Source organism: Chelonia mydas, chromosome 2 (assembly GCF_015237465.2).
Source record: "Chelonia mydas isolate rCheMyd1 chromosome 2, rCheMyd1.pri.v2, whole genome shotgun sequence".
Classification (NCBI taxonomy): domain Eukaryota; kingdom Metazoa; phylum Chordata; order Testudines; family Cheloniidae; genus Chelonia; species Chelonia mydas.
Genome location: NC_057850.1, coordinates 201865042 through 201885969, shown reverse-complemented (window position 1 = coordinate 201885969; position 20928 = coordinate 201865042). Strand labels below are relative to the sequence as shown.

The window sequence follows — 20928 nt, the reverse complement described above, 5'->3', positions numbered from 1 at the left end:
CGGAGAGTGTAGAGAGCAGAGAGAGGCTGTCACTGAGTCAAAGCCCTGTGACATCATACAGTCAAAGTAAAAATAAGTGGTATATTTCTGGAGTATAACCACGGCCAGAGTGCAACCGGAGCTTAAGAAAGACATCCTGCCAATTTCTGGCATCAAGAGAGTTAGGATGAATAAAGTTGCCCATCCTGTGAAAATTCAATACTTTTCAACATGATAAAATCAATTAGCACCCTCCAAATAAATTAGATTTACCCTGAAAAATGACACAGGAAGCTTGGAATGGCAAAGTAATAGTATCCTTGAGTGCACTTAAACCAAATTTTGTATAGTGGCCCTTTCTCTTTCTCACCACTCCCACTGCTCTAGAGTACACTGCTCTAACAGTCTTCCAGAACACATTTAACTAGAATGAAACAGGTCCAGTGTAAGTGCCTTGGTCCTTGAGCTAACGAAGATAAATCCTGAGCCAAGTTATGGACAGTTTATGAATGAAACATTAAAGGTTTTTTTCCTTATGAATTTAGGCATGTACTGCATGGTATATACATTACTTCAGCACTGACCCATTGTCATGGCAAGGCCTTTTATGTATTAATAAGAAAATCTTTTCAAGACTAGGAGTTGGTCTGAGATAAGCTAACATCCAGAAGATCTGTTATACATTTTTGAACACTGTTCAAATTCTCAAGGGGATAAAAAGCAAAGACCACTAGCACAATCAATTACACTTTAAAATCTACAAGTGTGACCAAAATCTAGCTCAAATTGTACATTATACCAAGACAGTTGAACTAACTGAATGATGAATAATTTATTTTTTTTTTAAATAAAGGAAATTAATACTTTACAGAGGACATGAAACAAAATGAAATCTCCCACTCAACTTCTAATGAAACGTTTACTATACAATTGCTACAGAAGTTTCTTTGATTTAACATTTCGGAAATCCACCAGAAACAGAACATGAACACACACGCACACTCTCTCTCTCTGTCCTTCAAGGGGTAACTTTTTTATTTATAAGTGACATTTGAGACATGTAGGGGACATCCTAGCTACATACAAGGAAAACTGAATTGCTAAAACTGCTCATATATCTCATTTTTCCATTGCTTTTTTTTTTTAATTAAAAGAATGACCTAGTTTTGCAAGTTATTAGCACTTATCTAAAAATATAACTAGCCCTGAGTGAAACACCCTGGCAGCTGATGTTCTGTACTAACAAGGAGTCAAACCAAATTCAATAGAACAAAATACACCCAAAGTACAATACTTATTGTATTTTACAGTAAAGTTACCCTTCCCCTTCTGCAATTACTTGGGTTCTGTGTTAAAGCTGCTATACGGGTGACAGTAGCAACTAGGGAACATGAGAATGATCAAGGAAAACAGACAGCGTTGAGAGAAAATAATGCCAGATAGAGTGATGGGGTGACTTTGCTCATGCCTAAGGCAAGGGGCAAGTAACAGAAGCAGAACAAAGGACCTGCCAGCAAAAAGCAATGGAAGTGTTTAGAAAAACTGTTCTAAATTAATACTGCACAATGCAACATCATGTGAGCCACACGCATGAGGGAAGAGGAGCGCCTTTTGCTAATACAACTCACTGCATGGGGAACAGAGGAACAAGACAGTACGCAGCTATGCAACAGTCGAAGTGTAAGGGTTTGTAGCAACAGACACCACTGAAACAGGAAATCCATACCCACCTTCACCAAACTGGGACTTGATTTTGCATTAGTTGCTGAATCAAGGAGCATAGACTCGGCATGTATTCTGCGTAACCGGTCTTTAAGATCTGTGTTTTGTGCTATGGTCTGGAACATTTAACAAAAAATATTGTGGCTATAAAGTTTTCTTAGCTAATGCAGACAGTGGCTTCATTGTGCAAAAGAGGCAGAAGAAAACTTTGAATGAAGCAGAAAAAAGAAAAAAAGTCACTAGATACATGACCTGTTATTGGTCCTGCATTTAGTATATCACAAATGCTTCAGACATTGCTCCTCTCTCAAACATGAGTATCTGGGGGGGAGGGGCAGGGAAGAGGGAAGGGAGACTTCAAATAAACACAATGGGGAGATAGAAGGGATAGCTCAGTGGTTTGAGCATTGGCCTGCTAAACCCAGGGTTGTGAGTTCAATCCTTGAGTGGGCCATTTAGGGATCTGGGGCAAAAATTAGGGATTGGTCCTGCTTTGAGCAGAGGGTTGGACTAGATGACCTCCTGAAGTCCCTTCCAACCCTGATATTCTATGGGAAATCTTAGGCCACCAGAGGTTATATGCTGGTTTTTATAAGTTTATGGGTTTTTTCCCCCTTGAGGTCTTTTCCTCTATCCCCTTCTACAACTTATCCTCTCTAATCATGCCTGTTAACTCAAACTATTTCCCCCAGAACTATAAATCTGTGCAATTAGAAACATGCATTTCCCTTTCAGCTCGACATAAAACACTTCCCTTCGCTTGCCACTGCATCACTGACAGCAAACCAGACTACTGGCACTTTTCCTAAAAGTAATCCCCAGAGCAGCCACACGATTGGCTTTGCTACTCTAAAACTGCCCCAAATCCACTTCTTTCTGCTGCATCAGAACCTGTGGGTTATAAACACTACGCTACTTGGGCAAGGATGGAGCAAGCAGTGTTAGAGAGCACAGGACAGCCCTTATGCACCAGAGGCCAAGCGTGTTTCTCCAAGAACTCTAGTGATGGCAGAGGGACAGTTCCATTGGCAGAGTGGCTGGAACACTGGGGAACAGAAGTGAAAGTGAGGAAAGGCACTTTTCATATTTTAACACCTAAATTCAACAACATTAGGTTTTGTTCATGTAGTTTGTGCAAGATCAAACAGGATTATGAAGTTAATGGGACTAGCTGTCTCCCTCAAACTGAGAAAGATATTGTGAGACTTTGTTTAGTGCAAATATTTTATTACCAAACATTTTGAAATTATATATATTTTTAATTTTTGAAATTAGTTTTCACTAACAGTTAAAACACAAATTTCTCCATACCAGTGATAATGGAATGCCCCATTCTATACTCCATTTCAGAAGCAGATATCTCTTCAAATAATAATAATAAAAAAATAATACAAAGGTGATCTATTATGAAAAGAAACCACTTATATATAGCATAACGACACTGTATCAAATGGGAATGTTTCCTTTACATTTAAACATGAGTGGGTAGTTTTTAAATACTGAAGTAAGACAGATGGGGAGGTGAGTTCACTTGTTTCAGTCAGGATGAAACAAAAAACAAACAAACAAACCCCTTATACCAGGTGCCTAAGACCCTGACAAATATTCCCTCACCATTTCATAAACAAGATGAGTTGTTAATTTTAGGAAGGAAACATTAAACATTAGAAGGTTTGCAGAGGCACTATGAAACATTTCCTTCCCGATATTTACCCTTCTGGCAATAGAGCCTTCATTAGTCCTGACTTTTGAGTGTGTGCTTTCACTGCAGAAACGGGATGCCGTTGAAACTCAATACCCGAAAGCCACATCTTTTTGGCCAAGGCCCTGTTTAGTTCCCAAATAAGTGCTTCTGAAGCTGAATTTACAACACTAAAATCTTTAAACAATTTCACTAATAAACTTGATAACTTGTAAATAAACTTTCCCTTAAACTGCATATAGAACATATTTAAATAACTAACTATATAAAATTAGTTTTGAGGGGTTACAAAGGCAGCATCGATGCTGGATAAAATGTGAAGTCTACAGTGTAATCTAAGTGGCCGTGACGGACTAGTGGACACACCATTCCCCAGAAAGGAAGTTTTCAGCTAAGAACGTTCAATTCTAGTTCTTAGCATTTCCACTAGCCCTGAAATGCCTAGGGAATAACAAACTATAAGTAATAAGATAGGGCAGGCTCAGATAAAAGCATATAGTCTAAATATTAGTGCAACCCAAAAACTAAAGTCATTTTAAGGAGCGTATGTGTGGACTGCCTCTTGGACACTCTCGCTTTCATATGCGGAAGACTGTACATCAGCTGCATAATGTATGGTGAATGTAGACATGGATAGCTAGGTGGCCTCTGCATATATGTGCCGTTGCCTGAGACCTCTCAACCCTGGTGGCTGATACTTACCTGGTTGAACAGGCTGTGATCCATCTGAGAACTGGACGCACAGAGATGATTGCAATGGTGTATAAAAGAAGCTTGTGTCATCACAGATCCCAAAATTTTGAGACATGTCTGAATGTCTGAGAACTGGTCTTTTGGGGAATCTGCATGATCTATTCTGGAGTCTGATTATCCCTTCCTCTCTTGGTTTGTAAGTATTATGAAGCCTCCTGTGGTGTCTATTTCCATTCTGAGGCTGGATAGTCTCTTTTAGTGTCCCTTCTTCAGGTTTGGGTGGATACAGTACTCCTAGAGAACAATTAAGGCTTTGGCTGTTGGTTCCCTGGATTCTTGAAGAGATTTGGTTCATCCTGGAATTGATAGAGCAGGGGGCCTGACAACCTCAGCTTAATAATGACTGCCACTAGTGCTTAATTTGTAATGGAAGAGGTGCTGGGGCTCAAACAATTTTTTTATATTCATAACTGATGCAGCAAACAGAGGTACAGGAGCTCTGCTCTGGCAAAAATTCATTACTGTCTGCCCCTCAGTAGCTTCATGAAGCCTTTTGGGGTTTGTCCAGGTATAGGTCTAATCTGTATGAGAAACAGAATCTCATAATGACCGCCCCTGAGAACCGGAAATGCTTCTGCCAGTTATAGTCTCTGGAGATTTTGCAGTTACTGCTGATCTTGCAGTTTCCTATTTTGAATGTGGATTTCTTTATCCATTTAATAAGGTACTGGGGGTTTAGTATAACCATCACTCTCCTGGGTCTCTTCCCTTATGAAGAAGGTGGAGCAGTCCCTGGACACTCTTCTGGTCAGATGGGTTCTATGGCCCTGAGTGAAGTATAGGCCATCTATCTTTTGGAAGGTCTGATGCTTGTCAGGGCTGAGTGAAGTATGGAGAGGAAGCTGGGAGGAGGACTATCACATATCCTTGCCGCAAAATTTCTAAGACCCAGGTGTTTATTGTTGAAGCTGACCAGCTGGATCACAAAGAAGAGAAATATCCTCAATTCTGTGTTCAGCCTCAGTCATCTTCTCCGGTTACTGTGCAGGATTTTTTAGTCAGGAGGAGGAGGAGGGGGAAAGACAGGGTCAGCCTCCGGTGTTCTTGTTTCAGAATTTTCATTATTGGATACCATATATCTTCTGGGGAAATCTCTGCTAGGAATACAGCCAAAGGACTGCTTACTGTAACTGGGTTTGAAATATTTCCTCTGGCTCTTAGAATAATTTGACAAAAGGTCATTTGCATGTTTCTATATTCCCTGCCAACACTTTCTCCAGTGTTTCCTGGAGATATACTGAAAAGAGCCAGCTCTCAGCCAGGAAGAGGTGCAGATGGATTCCTGACAACCCTATTATGGAAATGACCACCAGACAAACCACCTTTCATCTGCAAGCTTACAGGAATAATTATTGGCTTTTTGAGTGAGTCTCTCCGATTTCCATGGTCTCAGCCACAGTAGCCTCCCCTAACCACTGTTTTGCAGACCACAGCCCTGGGGGGTGAAAAACACTGCATATATATTTAGTGTCTTATGAAGAATGTGGACACTGACATTATCCATAAAAACGACAAAAAAATCCTCTGGGTTGATGAGAGGTCTGTATTTTTGAAATGATTGCACCAGTACAACCCCACTCTCATGAAGCAAGTAGGTGTCAATATTTGATGATGAAGGCCTCAGAATCCTTAAACATATTTTCAGTTCTTCTTTGAGTGTGTTTACTAGAAAGAAAAATCACCTTCTGATGGGAGCACCATGGCCCCAGCTACAGAAGCCATCACTGAGTCTTCTTTCAGGAACTGAACCAGATTTTTTTTTCTTGATCTTGTTTACTCCTCTCCCCCCTCTCCCAAAGAAATGCCTTCTCTGATCTATTCATGATTATATTGGGGCGGGGGTGGGGGGAGGAAATGATGGAGGAGGGAAGACATCATACACACCACCAAGAATCAATGAGTTTGAATTCAGAAGGTAGGTATTTATCTTTCCCCTTCAACTAGCTAGATGAACAGCACTAGTTATTACTAATCTACAGTGTTACATAAGCAATGGACAGGAAGAAAAAACTGACACCTTTCCTATGTATCCTGTTCCTGATTTTTATGGTCTGCTGCAGAATGTTCTCCTTCCTGTAGTGTTCAGCCTAAGGAGAGGGATTTTTCTTTGATTATTTGCTGCTCTTGGTTTGTTTGTGAAGGACAGGATTATTGCCTTCTCAGCAAGAGAGAGTACCTTTTGTTTGTGAGCGGAGTGCCTTTTACAGGATAAGATAGGAATGAGTTTGTCTTTCAGCCTCCCTCTCTCCAGAGCCAGGAAGAAAGTAGTAGAATGATTTCTCTCTCTTTAAATCTTCCTGATCACCTTCACAGCCTGTTACTCTGAGCACTTAACTCAGGCTGCCCAGAAATCCCTTTAAACATCTGGGTAAGGACTGTGGGGATTTTGGCTGGAGCTCTATTTAAAAAGAAACAGCTCTTAGCCAGGAAGAGTTTTGGTACTTGGATCATAACTGCTACACTCTTGATGTACATCCACCCTTCCAAATGCCAGCAAAGAAAGCTCCTGGCTTCTTCCTGAACATTCCCTGCTGCATGGGATGATCAGGTTACTGCTGCACTATCACTTTCTCTGGCTTTACAGGCTGAGAACAGGTCTCACAGTGGATTCTGAGCTGAGGAGTGTAGAGCTTCACAGACGGAGCACTCTTTTCAGTGTGGCGTTCCCTTTTTTTAGTCCTATGATGCAACAGCAGGGGATGGGAGCTGGCAGAGAGTTTTTCACGGGGAATCCAAGAGGAAGCATCTGAAGACCAATATTTAGCCTTTTGGGAAAAGGTTATACACTCAACTGACTGTCCACTCTGTGCAGAGAGCCTAACTAAGCATTTTTTTCCCCTTACTGATTTAAAAGTAGTAAGAAAATAACTTTGGAAAATGACAGCTTGTACAGCTGTGACCTATCTAGCTCTCAGAAGCAGGCCTCATGGGAAGCAAACAGAAAGGTGTGGTCAAATGAACACAGCTGGCATGCAAGAAGCTTCAGCTGCCTCTGATTTCTGTGGAGAGAGGAGGCAGCTAGAAGTTGGACTAGTAGAGATGCTATGAGCTAGAAACTCTTTCCATAAACAGAGATTCTGGAAAGCGAATGGTAGTTACCACCTATGCTAACTCTAGCAGTGCACCAAGTTATATCAGTTCACCCACAGCAGAGTCCCCACCGCCTCCAACCAGAAGATTGCAAGATAAGTTACAATCTAAGAGAGAGGCAATGACAACTCTCCCCTCTCTGAAAATCAACCAATGTGAATCTCGGGAGTTTGATCACCAACAGTCTTGGGAGTGGGAATCTCAAAATCAATCTCAAATTGACTGCTTGAGACTAAGCTGGTGCCAGTCCAGGGATTGTATTTTATAGCAGTCTTTTCTTCACCAGAATCCAGTGAAAAAAGTTAATCAATGCAAAACTATGAACAAGCATTAGCGAAAGCAGAACTACTGTTTTTAGTTGCATTTCGATTCGTTTAGCAGGGGCAGCCAAAGGTTTCAGCTGCCCAAGAAACGACTTTAGGCCAAAGCATGTTGTGCAATGCCTGACTGCTGTAATACAAACCTCCCCACACCTTGGTGGTAAAAATAAAATAGAAATTTTAAAATTAGAATCTGCTCTCTGACCGTTCTGTTTATAATGCCACATGGCTTCATAATTTCACAGCTAGGATTATGAATAATTTCACAGCTATGATCCATCGGGTTATGCAGTTTCCAACAGCCATTTGTACTGTTAGTATAATACGAAGCACCAAATTAGAGAAAATAGTAACTTTGGATCACTGTCAAACAGCAGCTCTGATTCAACAGAGTATTTCCAATACTTAATAAAATACATGATTGATAGATTAACTCTGCACAGTAATGTCCTGTTAATTTGAGGGGCACATCCGCACCTCCAAGGTTTGGAATAAGCAGATTATATGAAACACCATATACATAGTCTGTTTGCTTTAGTATTAATAAGATATATAACCCAAGATACTGAAAAATGAGAGATCTTATGAACTGTTATAACCAATCCCTCTGAATTTCACTGAACTCGACATATTACTTACGGATGATAAGGCATTCTTCAACCCAGCTATTTGTGCAGATGGAGATGAGGCTGCATCATGTTCCAGCAGCTGCTTCAGTTTCTCTCTTTCAACGGAGATTGTACTAAAAGCCGACTTTAAGGTGACGTAAGCTAAAATAATTTTTTTTAAAAAGTAGACAGTTAGAAAAATGCCACCAGTTGTATAGCCAGTTGTGAAACAACATTTCAATGCAGCTTAATATACAGTGACAGAAATAAGACTTGTGGGACAGAGCACTAAAGATAGGCAAGGTTACCCAAGGTTAAGACCTGGATTTTTACTAGGAAAAATGCTTCTTATAAAGGCCCTACTTGGATCGTGGACGATTGTCAAATAATTGCTGCTGAGTTACGGACAAGACATAGAAAAAGTAAAGTAATAATGGATCTTTATTAATTGTGGTAATTTGGAAAAGCCAGAGAAGACACTTTTTTTTTTAAAAAAGACAAATTTGCTGGAACAATATAAACCCTCAAGTGTTATGTTATGTCTGCTAAATTTTTTGATAACCAGACTTGCTGAAACTATATTACAGTCACTGTATGGGGTTGACAATGGGAGCCCTGGCCGCCAGCTGCCTGGGATGTCCGCGGTTCCCGCCATCAGCCAGACGGCTGGCAAAATTGCCTGGGTAGAAGCCGAATATTGAGGGATCTGCAATTTCCACAATATTGCAAATTAAGTATTTATTATATGACAAATGCTCTGTGCTCCTGTATTTTCAGAGTCAAAGTATTTTGATTCTTTATTATAAATGGTAGCATTATAACTGCATGTGCTACATTAACTTGCTTCCCTTCCTCAGTATGGTTTTAGGCTCCAAACACTTGAGGATCTATCCTACATTCCTTGAATAAGTAACGTTTCCAGTGAAAAATCAAGGAGACATGCTAACCTGTGCTAACTGATTCACAGGGGAAGCAATCCAACTGTGCATAGGCTAATAGTTTGCTCATGAACAGGGCTCTGTGGTTTTGGGCCATGCTGTATCTATCAGTGTGGGGATATTTACATTTAAGTTACAAGAACTAAATGGAACAAACAACAAGATATTGAATTTGTTTAGTAGGTAACTTGCATACTATGCAAACTTCACACTTCTATTTCCATTCCTACCTCTGTGTTGCTAACCTCAAGTGTTCACAAATCATGAGTCAGGCCCCAAAAATTTCATGAGATCAGCTTAAAAAGCATAAGACTTCAAGTAGTAATACATTTTGGAATCCTTTCATTTTCTTTCTGTTCTTTGAGATTTTGGGGGTACATGGGTTCATTTTTTTTCAAGCTTTTCTTCAACCATGTTGGCTAGAAACTTTGCTGAAATTCTCATACAGTACTTTTTTATTCACTTGATTCCAGGAGCTGCGGATTTAGGGGTAGGACCAAATATCATGAAACTTGCACATAACTGAGAGTTGGCAACACTACATTCACATGCTCACAGAGTAGATGGGGGCTTAAGATTTGTGAGAAGTGAGGATGACGGAGCCAAATGAAAAGGTAAATGGAGAGGAAAGCAACTAGTTCTATCAAGAGTATGTCTTCACTGCAGAGTTATCTTGGGCAGTCGGCACCCGGGTCAGCCTAGCTCAGGTGTGAGTGATCATATTGCAAAGTTACTGAGTCAAGACTGGTGCTGCACTCACCTGTATGTATCACTGGGACTTCTGGGCACACATCCCATGGTTCTGAGCGCTGCAGTAAGTTGAACTGCTCAGTGAATCGCGGGAGAATTTGTCTGTCCTTCTGGGCATATGGGGGAAATTGTGGGAGGCACTGGAGAAAAATCAGTCCCTGACTGGCTTAGCCTGTGTCCTCACTGAAAAGTGGACAGGTTACCATCCCAAGTGAAAGCTTAACCCAGGCTTTAGCCTATACCACTGGATGGACCAGTGAGCCGGGGTGTAAAACACCAACTCAGATTAGAGGTTTGTATCTGTGGATGGGAGAGATGTTGGGGCAACACATGAGTAAGAGCCCAGGTTTACTCTGCAGTGAAGAAAAGCCCTAAAGGGACTTGATCATAAAAGGGAATGAACATTCACAATTCCCAGTGACCATCAAAAGGGAATGCTGTATGCTCAGCCCCTACTGGGAGGAAACCTACAGTGCTGTACAGCCAGCTCTGTCTATGCTGTCAGTGAGTCTTTTGAGTTAAAACCAAGGGATCAGACTCAGGTACTGGGTCCAAGAGACTTGCACTCAAGATTTACAAAAGGAACTAGTGATTTTAGGTGCCCAACTTGAAAATCTTTGCCTATAGTTACGATGTAGACACAATACCCTAGTCATACTCCTAATTACTTTTTGTGTCATATGCAGTGCAAAGCTTACAGAAGCCATTTATGAAATCCCACTCACAATTTTACAGTGGTTACTAAGAGCAGAGGAATAATTTATCACGCCTAAAAGAAATGGACTGTAGCGTTCTAAGAGCACTGTGCAAAATCTGATTTCCAACCCTCATGAGATTACCAGAGCAATCTTCTTAGCGTATGCGCAGTGTGCCTCAGATGGTGCATCGGATTTTAACATCAAACAGCAAGTTGTAGTCAACCTAATAGGATACAACAACTACAAGACTCATGGGTGATGAGCCTTCTTCAATACTGCATTAAGTTGTACGTAGCCATTCTGCATTTCCTAATGGAAGTATTACAATGTGTGCTGCACAGCCTCCATGTGGGCAGTCTTTGCCTGGCTGTCAAGAAAAGAGGTGCTGGCCCTTTTAAGACCCCCCCCTACAATGGGGTGATTTATACCCCATGCAGCCTCAGAAAAGCCCTTTTACCAGGATCAAGCTGGAAGCAACAGCACCAATTCCAGACGCAGCAGCATGGTGAGATTGGGGGGGTGGGGAATCGTCCCCACCCAGCACATGGGGGACCTCAGATTGGCCTGGGAGGGGGGAGGATCCCTAAACATATGAGACAGGATGCAGAGCTACGGTACCCCAGGCAGTGGGGGGTGCAGAGGCACAGGAGGAAGGGGACCTCCCCCTCCCAGTCAGTAAGGGGGACACCACAAGGCTCTCAATCGCCCATCCGTAGCAGCTGCAACAAGGAGGCGGCAGAGGAGCCTGCCAGGGCCCCACCATGTGGCGTTAGGGGTCCAGAGGAGCCTCAGGGTGACCAACAGGGTCCCAGGGGAGGACTGGCTGAAGTCACCCCAGGATCACACCACAGTTGGACAGGGCAGTAGCAGCAGTGACAGGCAGCTGCAGGACCCAGAGAAGGGCAGCTGTTTTCCTTTGGCAGAGGGTTTTCCTCATCCATACGTGAGAGCATGTGCAGTGGGGGAGGGCAGGCTGAGCGAGAGTAGGAAAGGTGAGTGGCCTCTTGCAGTGGTGGGTACTGACCAAGGTCCCCATACCACAGAGTGGGCAATGGGTGTGCCACTGAGTGGCTCCCCATACCGCAGAGGGGACCGATTGGGTGGCTGCCTGGGCTCTCCCCCCACTGCAGAGTGAATGCCTGGAGGGTGGGGGGGGTCTTCCCAGCAGGCAGAATACTACAGATCAAAAACACTTTTGATCCAACTCAGAGAAGGAGCTTAGGGACAGGGCCAAAGGACACAGTGCTTCCCCTGCAAGGAGGGGGCATGCAGTATGGTGAGCATCTCTGCAAGTGACAAAAACTGAGGAAACTGAGGTACAGCTCAGTGTGGCAGTGGCCAAAGACTCCACCCATAACTGACACCATTCTTGGGGAAATGGAGGCACATCTCAGAGTGGCTGTGGCTTAGATTCCAGCCATAACTGAGGACCACCTTTGGAGGGAACTGAGGGACAGGTCAAAGTTGGCTGCATCCAAGGCACCACCTGAAGTTGAAGCCCAAGTTTAGGAAAACTGAGGCTTAGCTCAGGGTGGCTGTGACCAAGACTATAGATGAAATGGAGGGATCAAACCTGGGGAACCTGAGGCACAGTTCAGGGTAGCTGCCAGTAGACATTTGGAACCAGATATGGGAAAGCAAGACAGGCAGGGCAGACCGAGAAATGTACTAGCTCTTTGGCCACATTCCAGACCTTGACTGGTAAGCTGAGATTACCTCTGGCAGATGGAAAAATAGACGGGCCCTCTACCGACCCACCTGGGGATTGAGTTAAATATGTGAGCTGGTGTATCTAAACTCCCCGAGGAGTAGGAACTATTCTTGAGCTCTTATGCTAAAATGCTGCATTGTAAGTCATCATCATGCTCTGGTTCTCAGCTTTTATTCATTATACCATTCTCAAATGTTTTAGAGAAATGCACCAGAAAGACAAGTATATCAGCTGTAGCTAGTTTTACAAGTGCAGTTCCCACAGGAACTCTTCTCTCCTCAAATATTATTTGGGAATACACTCAGAGTCAGAGGGCCAGAACCATTTTAGATAACATTCTAGAATGTGTATTCGTGTAATCTCTCAAAAAAATATTACTTCAGATGTGAAACTAAAGGCTGATTTTACTCTCACTGCCCAAATTCTTAATTTTGAAATGATGACATGTCTGATCTCCAACTACATAATATATGCCTTAAAAATATATATATATATCTACTCTCCAGGAGATGTATCAGCACATATTTAGACTTATTAAAGAGACTATGCCTTTTAAATGCTACATTTGGTTTAATTCACAAAAGATAAAACAAACCTCTCCTCCATTCAAAATATTATTTTCCTATTTCAGAAGTATAGATGAGGCAGCGTGAAATAAAGCAGCATTAAGAAGTTATTATATACCCTTCATAAAAGGGCATTAAATGACACTGAGCCAACAATCACCCCAGCAAAAAACAGGTATTGCACTTGGGTTTCTAGCATAAAGCCTATAGCCATGATGTATATTTTCATTTCTAAGAGAGCAATATTTCTGCCACGATTATCTCAAGGAAAAAGATTCTTAAAACATCTTATTTGGTGCTACTGCATTTTTAAAAAAAAACATATCTAATTTTGACCACATGTGATTTTGCAAAGCTCAATGGTAAGAGAGTTCACTTATGTAAGTACGGTATCTAAAACATACCTCCACCACAGGGGAAAAACAAATGAGGAATGTTTATGATAACATTGCTGCATAGCCAGGGAAAGTGGGTTTTCTGTGAGATGTCCTTATTAATGGTGGAATGCTTCAAAAAAAAGTCATTTAATTTCCTGTTCATAACAGCCTTATTTACTAGGACTCTCCTTACTCCCCCCACCCTCCAAATAAAAAGATACTGCTAGGGTGTGACAGTAGATGGTGGGGTGGGGATGTGGGGGGAGAAAAGAGAGAGAGAGAAAGGCTGGCTGGCTGGCTATTTCATGTTAGCAAAGCATAGCTATGGAAAAAAGAGTTTTTGCAGAGACGGCTGTTCAGTGGCAGCTTGAACTAGTGGTTGCTTACCATGAGATTTTACTCTTCGGTATTCACTAAAAATAGGTTACTACCATAGCAACCGTTGCATCACAAACAAATGTTAGCTCTGAAATACTGAAACCATCCTGAATGCCTACTGTGTGTGCACACGCAAGCGAGAGAAAACACGCACATGAGCGAGAGAGTTCGCACTCTCTCGCTCACACACACAGGAGCAATATACTGCTGCATTTATAGAAACTGATTTTAGAACAACTGCTTCTTCCCAGGATAACAGAGTCTTGAGTGATTACACATAAAACTGGGTGGAAAGGCAGGCCGCCATCATTCAACAGGGAGTGGAAATTCCAACAATTCCATTCAGACTGGCTTATTACTCTGAGGTCTCTGGGTTTGATGGGGTTCTGCCCTTGAAAAGAGACCACTGGAGTGTACTATGAACTGAAAAGCAGCTAAAGGAAAACTGAAGTCAATTTAAAAAGAATCAACTTTTAAAAAAAGTATACACAAAATGAGTTTCAATTTATGTATTACATGTAGAGCCGTGCAAATCTGCAGATATTCACTTTATAGCCACGGATTGCAGATCAGATGTGGATCCACATTTTGCATTGCACAGGGCTCTAACTGTGAAACCACAACATTTTCTGGACTTGGACAGGGCTCAGACTGTACTCTGGCTCCAAATCTAAAATTCTGAAGAAAAGAAAATAATTCAACAGTTAAGCTACTATTTTGATGACCTGAGCCCACCGCATTTCAGTGCCTGTCACATCTTGGGAAGCAGGGGGATGGGAGGTGATGTTATCCAGGACTTACAAATTTTAACATAAGCCAGGCTCAGATATATCACATTTTTATTTTAGCTGACACTTCACATAGCCATACAAGAAACACATAGAATCTCACTCACCTTTATGTGCAACGTGACACAAGTCTTCTTGCATTTTAGAAAATTCTGATGTTTCAGAGCCATCAGAGTAATTTTTCTCTTCCCCAAAATCTATTGTAGATAAATTAGGATTGGAAGCATGCAGTCGCATGGGGGCAGAAAATACTGTAGGTACCTAAATGGAGGACATTTACAGTTGGTAAAATATGACAAGTCAAAGTTTTACATTTACATTGCAGACAATGTACAATCAGGCCTTAGACAACAGCATGGGAAGAACTGCTGTTGATCAGCAATGGTTTTTTGCATGGATAGTACATTTGGCAAACCAAAGAATAGGAGAGAACATGCTCAAAGGTTTCAAACTTGGAGATTTGGCAAAAATTTAGTGAAAACATTATTTTTGGTCTGGGGAGTGCTGGAGAGAATATTGTTGTACCATGGTTTAAACTTATAACTCCCCAACAACATGATTTCTGGAAGCCATTAGGTAAACAGACAGTTAAACAGTACTGTAAGATTTGCAATGGCTTCTGGGCCCGGAAATGGAGGGTCAGTTGAGATCGTGTGTGAAATCTTGACCACTTTTAAATCAATGGGATTTTTGCTATGGATGTCAGTCACTGTGAAATTCAGTCTTACATATTACTTGATTTAGAAGGATTCAAATGTCCTTAAAAGCGATAGAGCAAGAAAGGATCAATAAGCAGGTTAGTATTTTGAGAAAGTTGGGTTAGGGCAGGAAAGAGACTGTTCCAGTTACCTGCAACATTCCTTTAGCATCTTTCCCAATAACTCTAGGCCGCCACCTCCTGTGAATTCTTTTTTCCTTTTTTGGACTTTCAAAAGGTCCCCCCTTTTAACAACACAGGGAACAAGAATAATGGTAGGTGTCATAAAATAATACTGCTAAGAAGAAACAACACCTTGACACCCCTCCCACTTCCCTGATGTAATAATTTTTACAACTGACCTGCATGGCATTTATAGCAGGTGCTGAACATGTCCTATGGAGAACTTCCATGCTCTGTAACAGCTGGCTCATTTCCATTAAATATGTGTGACAATAAGAGAGATCTGTTTTGAAAGAGAAAATACTTCCAGTTTCTCCCAAGAAATGGAGACATGGGATGTAATTTTTTATATGCAGTTAAAGTAGGGGTGGGCAAACTTTTTGGCCCCAGGGCCACATTGGGGTTCCAAAACTGTATGGCGGGCCGGGTAGGGAAGGCTGTGCCTCCCCAAACAGCCTGGCCCCCACCCCCATCTGCCCCCCTCAGAACCCCCAACCCATCCAACCCTTCCTGACTACCCCCTCCTGGGACCCCCCCCAGCCCTATCCAACCCCTCCTGCTCCCTGTCCCCTGACTGCCTCGACCCCATCCACACCTCTGTGCCCTGACCACACCCCCACAGAACCTCTACCCCATCCAACCACCCCCTGCTCCCTGTCCCCTGACTGCCCCCCGGGAACCCCTGCCCCTCATCCAACTCCCGCCCCTTACCATGCCGCTCAGAATGGGGATTTGATAGCTGCTTTCAACTACCTGAGAGGGGGTTCCAAAGAGGATGGATCGAGACTGTTCTCAGTGGTAGCAGATGACAGAACAAGGAGTAATGGTCTCAAGTTGCAGTGGGGGAGGTTTAGGTTGGATATTAGGAAAAACTTTTTTCACTAGGAGGGCGGTGAAACACTGGAATGCGCTACCTAGGGAGGTGGTGGAATCTCCTTCCTTAGAAGTTTTTAAGGTCAGGCTTGACAAAGCCCTGGCTGGGATGATTTAGTTGGGGATTGGTCCTGCTTTGAGCAGGGGGTTGGACTAAATGACCTCCTGAGGTCCCTTCCAACCCTGATATTCTATGATTCTATGAGGACTGGCAGCCGTGCCGCCCGGCTGGAGCCTGCCACGCCACCGCACTGCCTGGCAGGAGTTCGCAGCCCAGAGCGCTGGTGGCACGGCGAGCTGAGGCTGCGGGGGAAGGGGGACAGCAGGGGAGGGGCTGGGGGCTAGCCTCCCCGGCTGGGAGCTCAAGGGCCAGGCAGGACGGTCCTGCGGGCCAAATGTGGCCTGTGGGCCATTGTTTGCCCACCTCAGAGTTAAAGTCTTACTTTGATTCACCTTGTCTTTGCAGTCTAGTCTGTAACAGATTGGTGTCAGCAGCACAAAGATTGTTACCACAGTTTGGCATTAGTCAGTCCCCTTAGTGGAGAGGGCAATGATACCACAGGCTTAGAGACTGTACTATCTTCTCACCCCTAGATGTGGGTCCTTCTAGGTCAGGATAGAGGCATATTGATGAGGCAAGCTTAAACTGCTGCTGATGTATTTTTGTTCTACAGGGAAATAACTTCAAAAGAACCTCAAGCTCTTGGACTGTAAATATGGCTGGCACTTGTGATGTCCACTAAGGCCCAGATTTTCAAAAATGGCTAGTAATTTTGGATGCTTCAATTTCTGGGTGCCTCGTTTGAGACACCTCAAAGCCTGATCATCAGAAGATTGATGCCCAAAACTTTCTGAAAAAGTCAGGCCCCTTTAAGAAGTCTCATGTTGGCTGCCCAGAAATGGAGGTACTCGAAAATGACTATTCCTATAAAATGTGGACATAATTCACTTAAAAAAAAGCTAGCACCATCATTTTCAGACGTAAACACTACACGAGGACAGCCCTTACAGAGTTCGTCCATTCCAGGTACAGTCAGGAAATCTGAAATAACCTAATAGTTTGAAGTTCCTTCAAATAACATTACCTTTTGAGCATTTTTCCATATCCTCAGAAGACTGTAGCCAAGGTGGAATCTTGGACTCACTACTTGGACAGGAAAACTGTAAGCTGCTTCCAATTCGCAATGAGTTCTGGTTTGTCATGCTGCCTGCCTGTTCCAAAGAAACAGAAATGAATGATTAATACAAAGACAATCTATTATTGTGGTGAAGATACCTTATGGCATCCAGATGCAAAGAACCAGGTTCAGAAGCTGGTGAAGATTATATGCACCAAAGGTGTCACAAATATATGAGTCAACAAAGATATGCACATTTTTTATTTAATACCACCCCTTATGGATATGTGAAAATCTGAATAAGGGAGTGAGCTGACTAGCAGCTACTAGCAACAGAAAGCCAAATACAGAAGAAAAACCAACAAGAACTGGGTTTGCTAAAAAGTAGATTTAAAAAGGTTTAAACACTTGAAACCAGTTATGTCAGAGTAGTAAATTGAATAGCACATCATCTGCCTTTAATGTTCTCCCCATTTCCGACTCAGCAAAACAAGGAACAAACCACAAATAGTTTAAATGTTAGGAAGATTTTAAAGAAAGGGGCAAGTTTCACCAGATGTTATCTGAAGAACTGACTAATGTTCCTATTCCTCTGATTAAAGGTATTGAACAACTTCCGTATGTGGAGAGATTATAAAGACTTGGACTTTTCAGCTTGGAAAAGAGATGACTAAGTGTGGATGTCATAAAGGTCTATAAAATTGTGACTGGCGTGGAGAAAGTGAATAAGGAAAGAACCAGGGGTCACCCAATGAAACTGATAAGCAGCAGGTTTAAAAACCAAAGTAGTACTTCTTCACGCCACACAGTCAACCTGTGGAATTTATTGCCAGGGGATGCCGAGAAGGCCAAAAACTATAATGTGGTTCAAAAAAGAATTCGATAAGTTCACGGAGGACAGGTCCATTGATAGCTATTAGCCAAGACGGTCAGGGATGCAGCCCCATGCTCTGGGCGTCTCTAACCTCTGAACAGGAAATGGATTACTCAATGATTGCCTGTTCTGTTCATTACCTTTGAAGCACCTGGCATTGGCCACTGTCAGAAGACAGGATACTGGCCTAGATGGACCATTGGTCTGACTCAATTATGAGGATCTGGAATGATAGTCCTTAGTATCCTTTTGACTATATGCCTCTTCTGCATAAGGATTACCATGCTATATCCACCAATAGCTGATGTAGTCTGCTATTCTATTACCGGTCTCCAACGGCAACCAGTATCACATGCCTCAGAACATGTAAATCCCCCCAAAAGGCCAATTATGCAGTAACACGCTTATGGGGGAAGTTTCTTCCTAACACTAAAATGAGTCGGTGGTTGGTTGATAATACTCTTATCATATCTAGAAGAACTACAGAGGAACTTCTTATTTATACAAGTGCCTAAGCCTTTTTTGGGTCCCAGTAAGCTTTTTACCCTCAGTAGACTCTTGCAGGAGCAAGTTCCCCAGGCTAATTTAGAAGTTTCATAAAACATTTCTTTTAAAATCCATTTTAAATATGTTGCTTCCTTTGCAATTTCATTGTGTGTCCCCTTTATTCTAGTATTATGAGAAAGGTTAATTGGAAGGGCCTAGATAATCTCTATCACCTATTTTATACTTTTCTTTCATGTTTCCTCTTGCTCAGCTCCTCTCTAAACTAAGCAATAGAAGCCTTAAATCTATCTTCATATGAAAGTCTCTTCTATCCCTCTATAGTAATAAGCTTGTTGCCTTTCTTTAGTCCTTTTTACTTATGGGGGTGGGAAGAAAACTGAATACACTATATCTATTGATACTATTGGTTTTATATACGGACATTAGAATAAGTGTATTAAATACAGCTTGTTTAGTCAGAACCAAGACAGTAAATATCAATTAGTAACTTTATCATTAATTAATGTATGGTTGCTCAGCCATACAGCTGCTCTAGTTCGTTAAAATCACTGCAGAAAGCTGTAGCCATCCATATGTATTAAACATGTTACCCACCTTCTGGAATGTACAGATGGAGTTTATAAAGATGTACAATTTAGAACAACTTTGTACACACATTCCACATTTACTTCTCCAAAATTCATAATATGAAACTTACTTTTGCCCTATAATTCATATACAAATTGGAGGGGTGGGGGGAAGAGAAGTTGCCAAAAAAGAGGCAGGGAAGGAAGCAAGCGCCTTTATAGCTCCATCTAGCTGGACACACTGACTCGCAAAGAGAACATTAACCCTTAGAATGCAAACATTCTACAAGCTGTTACAATGTGTAGCACAGAACATTGCCCGTGGGCCAAATCTTCAGCTGGTGTAAACTGGCATGCCTCCACTGACTTCAAAAGTGGGTTAATAAATTGGCAGTACACTAAAGTATTTCATATTAAAAATAAAGTTACATTACCCTACCTCTGGTTCTTCAAGTTGCATTATCCACACAGGTTCCACTCTTGCTATGCATGTGATCAGATTCTTTCAGGCAGCAGTGTCCGTTAGGGGAGCCTCCGTGCCTTAGATATCCTTGCATTTTCCCCACCCGTGTGCATAAAGGGTGGAGTGGATCCAACCATCCTTCAGTTTCTTTGCCAATACAGAATCCCAGAGGAGTAGGTTTCTGTAGCAGTGGGGAAGGAGGGCAGTTCGTGGAATCCATACAGGCAACACATCTCAAAGACCCACAGGTACTGTAAGGTAAGTAACCATTCTTTTGAGTGATCGTCCATAGGAAGCAGTTGTCTCTGCTCGGAGGTGGGTAGTAGGAGTGCTACTTAAACGAGCGAGTGCAAGATATCCCTACCAAAGCAGGAATTCCATCTGGACACCGCTACAAAAGAATAGCGTCTTTTAAAGATGTGGACCGAGTTCCCTGTAGCTGCCTTACAGATTTCAGAAATAGGGATATTCTTCAAGCAGGCAGCAGAGTCTGCACGAGCTCTAGTGAAATGAGCTCTAATGTGCTTAGGGGGCTGGCTCTAGCCTGGCTAACTCATACCACGGCCTTATGCAGTTGGAGACCCACTTACCTAGCCTGAAAGGACCCTCTCTACAAAGGCTACAAACAGTCTAGGTATGTTTCTGTATGACTTTGTCCCATCATTGTAAAGAAACAGTGCCCTTCACTCCATCAAGTGGGTGAAGTTTTGCTTCCCTGGAGGTGGAGCGAGGCCTGGGGAAGAATACTGGGAGATGAGTGAATAGGTTCACCCAGAATTCTGAAATAGCTTTGGCTCAAGGGGGAAGGGAGGGGAGAATCCAACGAGCCTGCTAATAGTATATTGAGGTCCCAAGGGGGAGGGAGCTCCTGAACTGGGAGAAATAGATGAATGAGGGTTCTTAAGGAACCCTACCACTGTAGGGTGGGAATATACAATATGACCCTGAATAGGAGTGTAAGTGCAGCTATTGCTGCTGCATGGAGCTGATAGAAAGTCAGACTTGTTTCGGGGCTAATAGATAGTCCGATATTGCTGAAATGGGTGTTGTCAGGGGAGAAAGCGGGTGCTGAAATGTCCAACTGGAATACCTCCTCCACTTTGCTTTAAATAAGTCCAGTGGAGGCTTTTCTGCTGTGGATCGGATTGTTCTGAACTCCAGCTGGGCAGCTTCTTTCGAGGCTGCCAGATGTAAGGAGGTTGGGTCTGGATGCCGGATCTGACTATTGTTCGGTGACACCATGTCAGCCACAGGAAGTCATGTGCTT

At 42.6% G+C, this 20928-nt stretch overlaps 1 protein-coding gene across 8 annotated transcripts in view; it reads right to left on the bottom strand.

The window, feature by feature from the left end:
- The window catches only part of OSBPL3 (oxysterol binding protein like 3), a 134720-nt gene that overhangs the window by 40411 nt on the left and 73381 nt on the right, over positions 1–20928 (bottom strand). For 5 of the 8 annotated variants that reach the window (XM_037890517.2, XM_037890519.2, XM_037890523.2 and 2 more), the window contains 6 exons: positions 17219–17345; positions 15440–15543; positions 15230–15322; positions 14488–14641; positions 8206–8336; positions 1710–1817 (listed from right to left, as the gene is read on the bottom strand). In XM_037890517.2, coding sequence (XP_037746445.1) covers positions 1710–1817; positions 8206–8336; positions 14488–14641; positions 15230–15322; positions 15440–15543; positions 17219–17345 — 717 coding nt within the window. The remainder of the gene's footprint in view (positions 1–1709; positions 1818–8205; positions 8337–14487; positions 14642–15229; positions 15323–15439; positions 15544–17218; positions 17346–20928) is intronic. The other 3 variants (XM_037890522.2, XM_043541037.1, XM_043541038.1) reach the window with 1 other exon arrangement.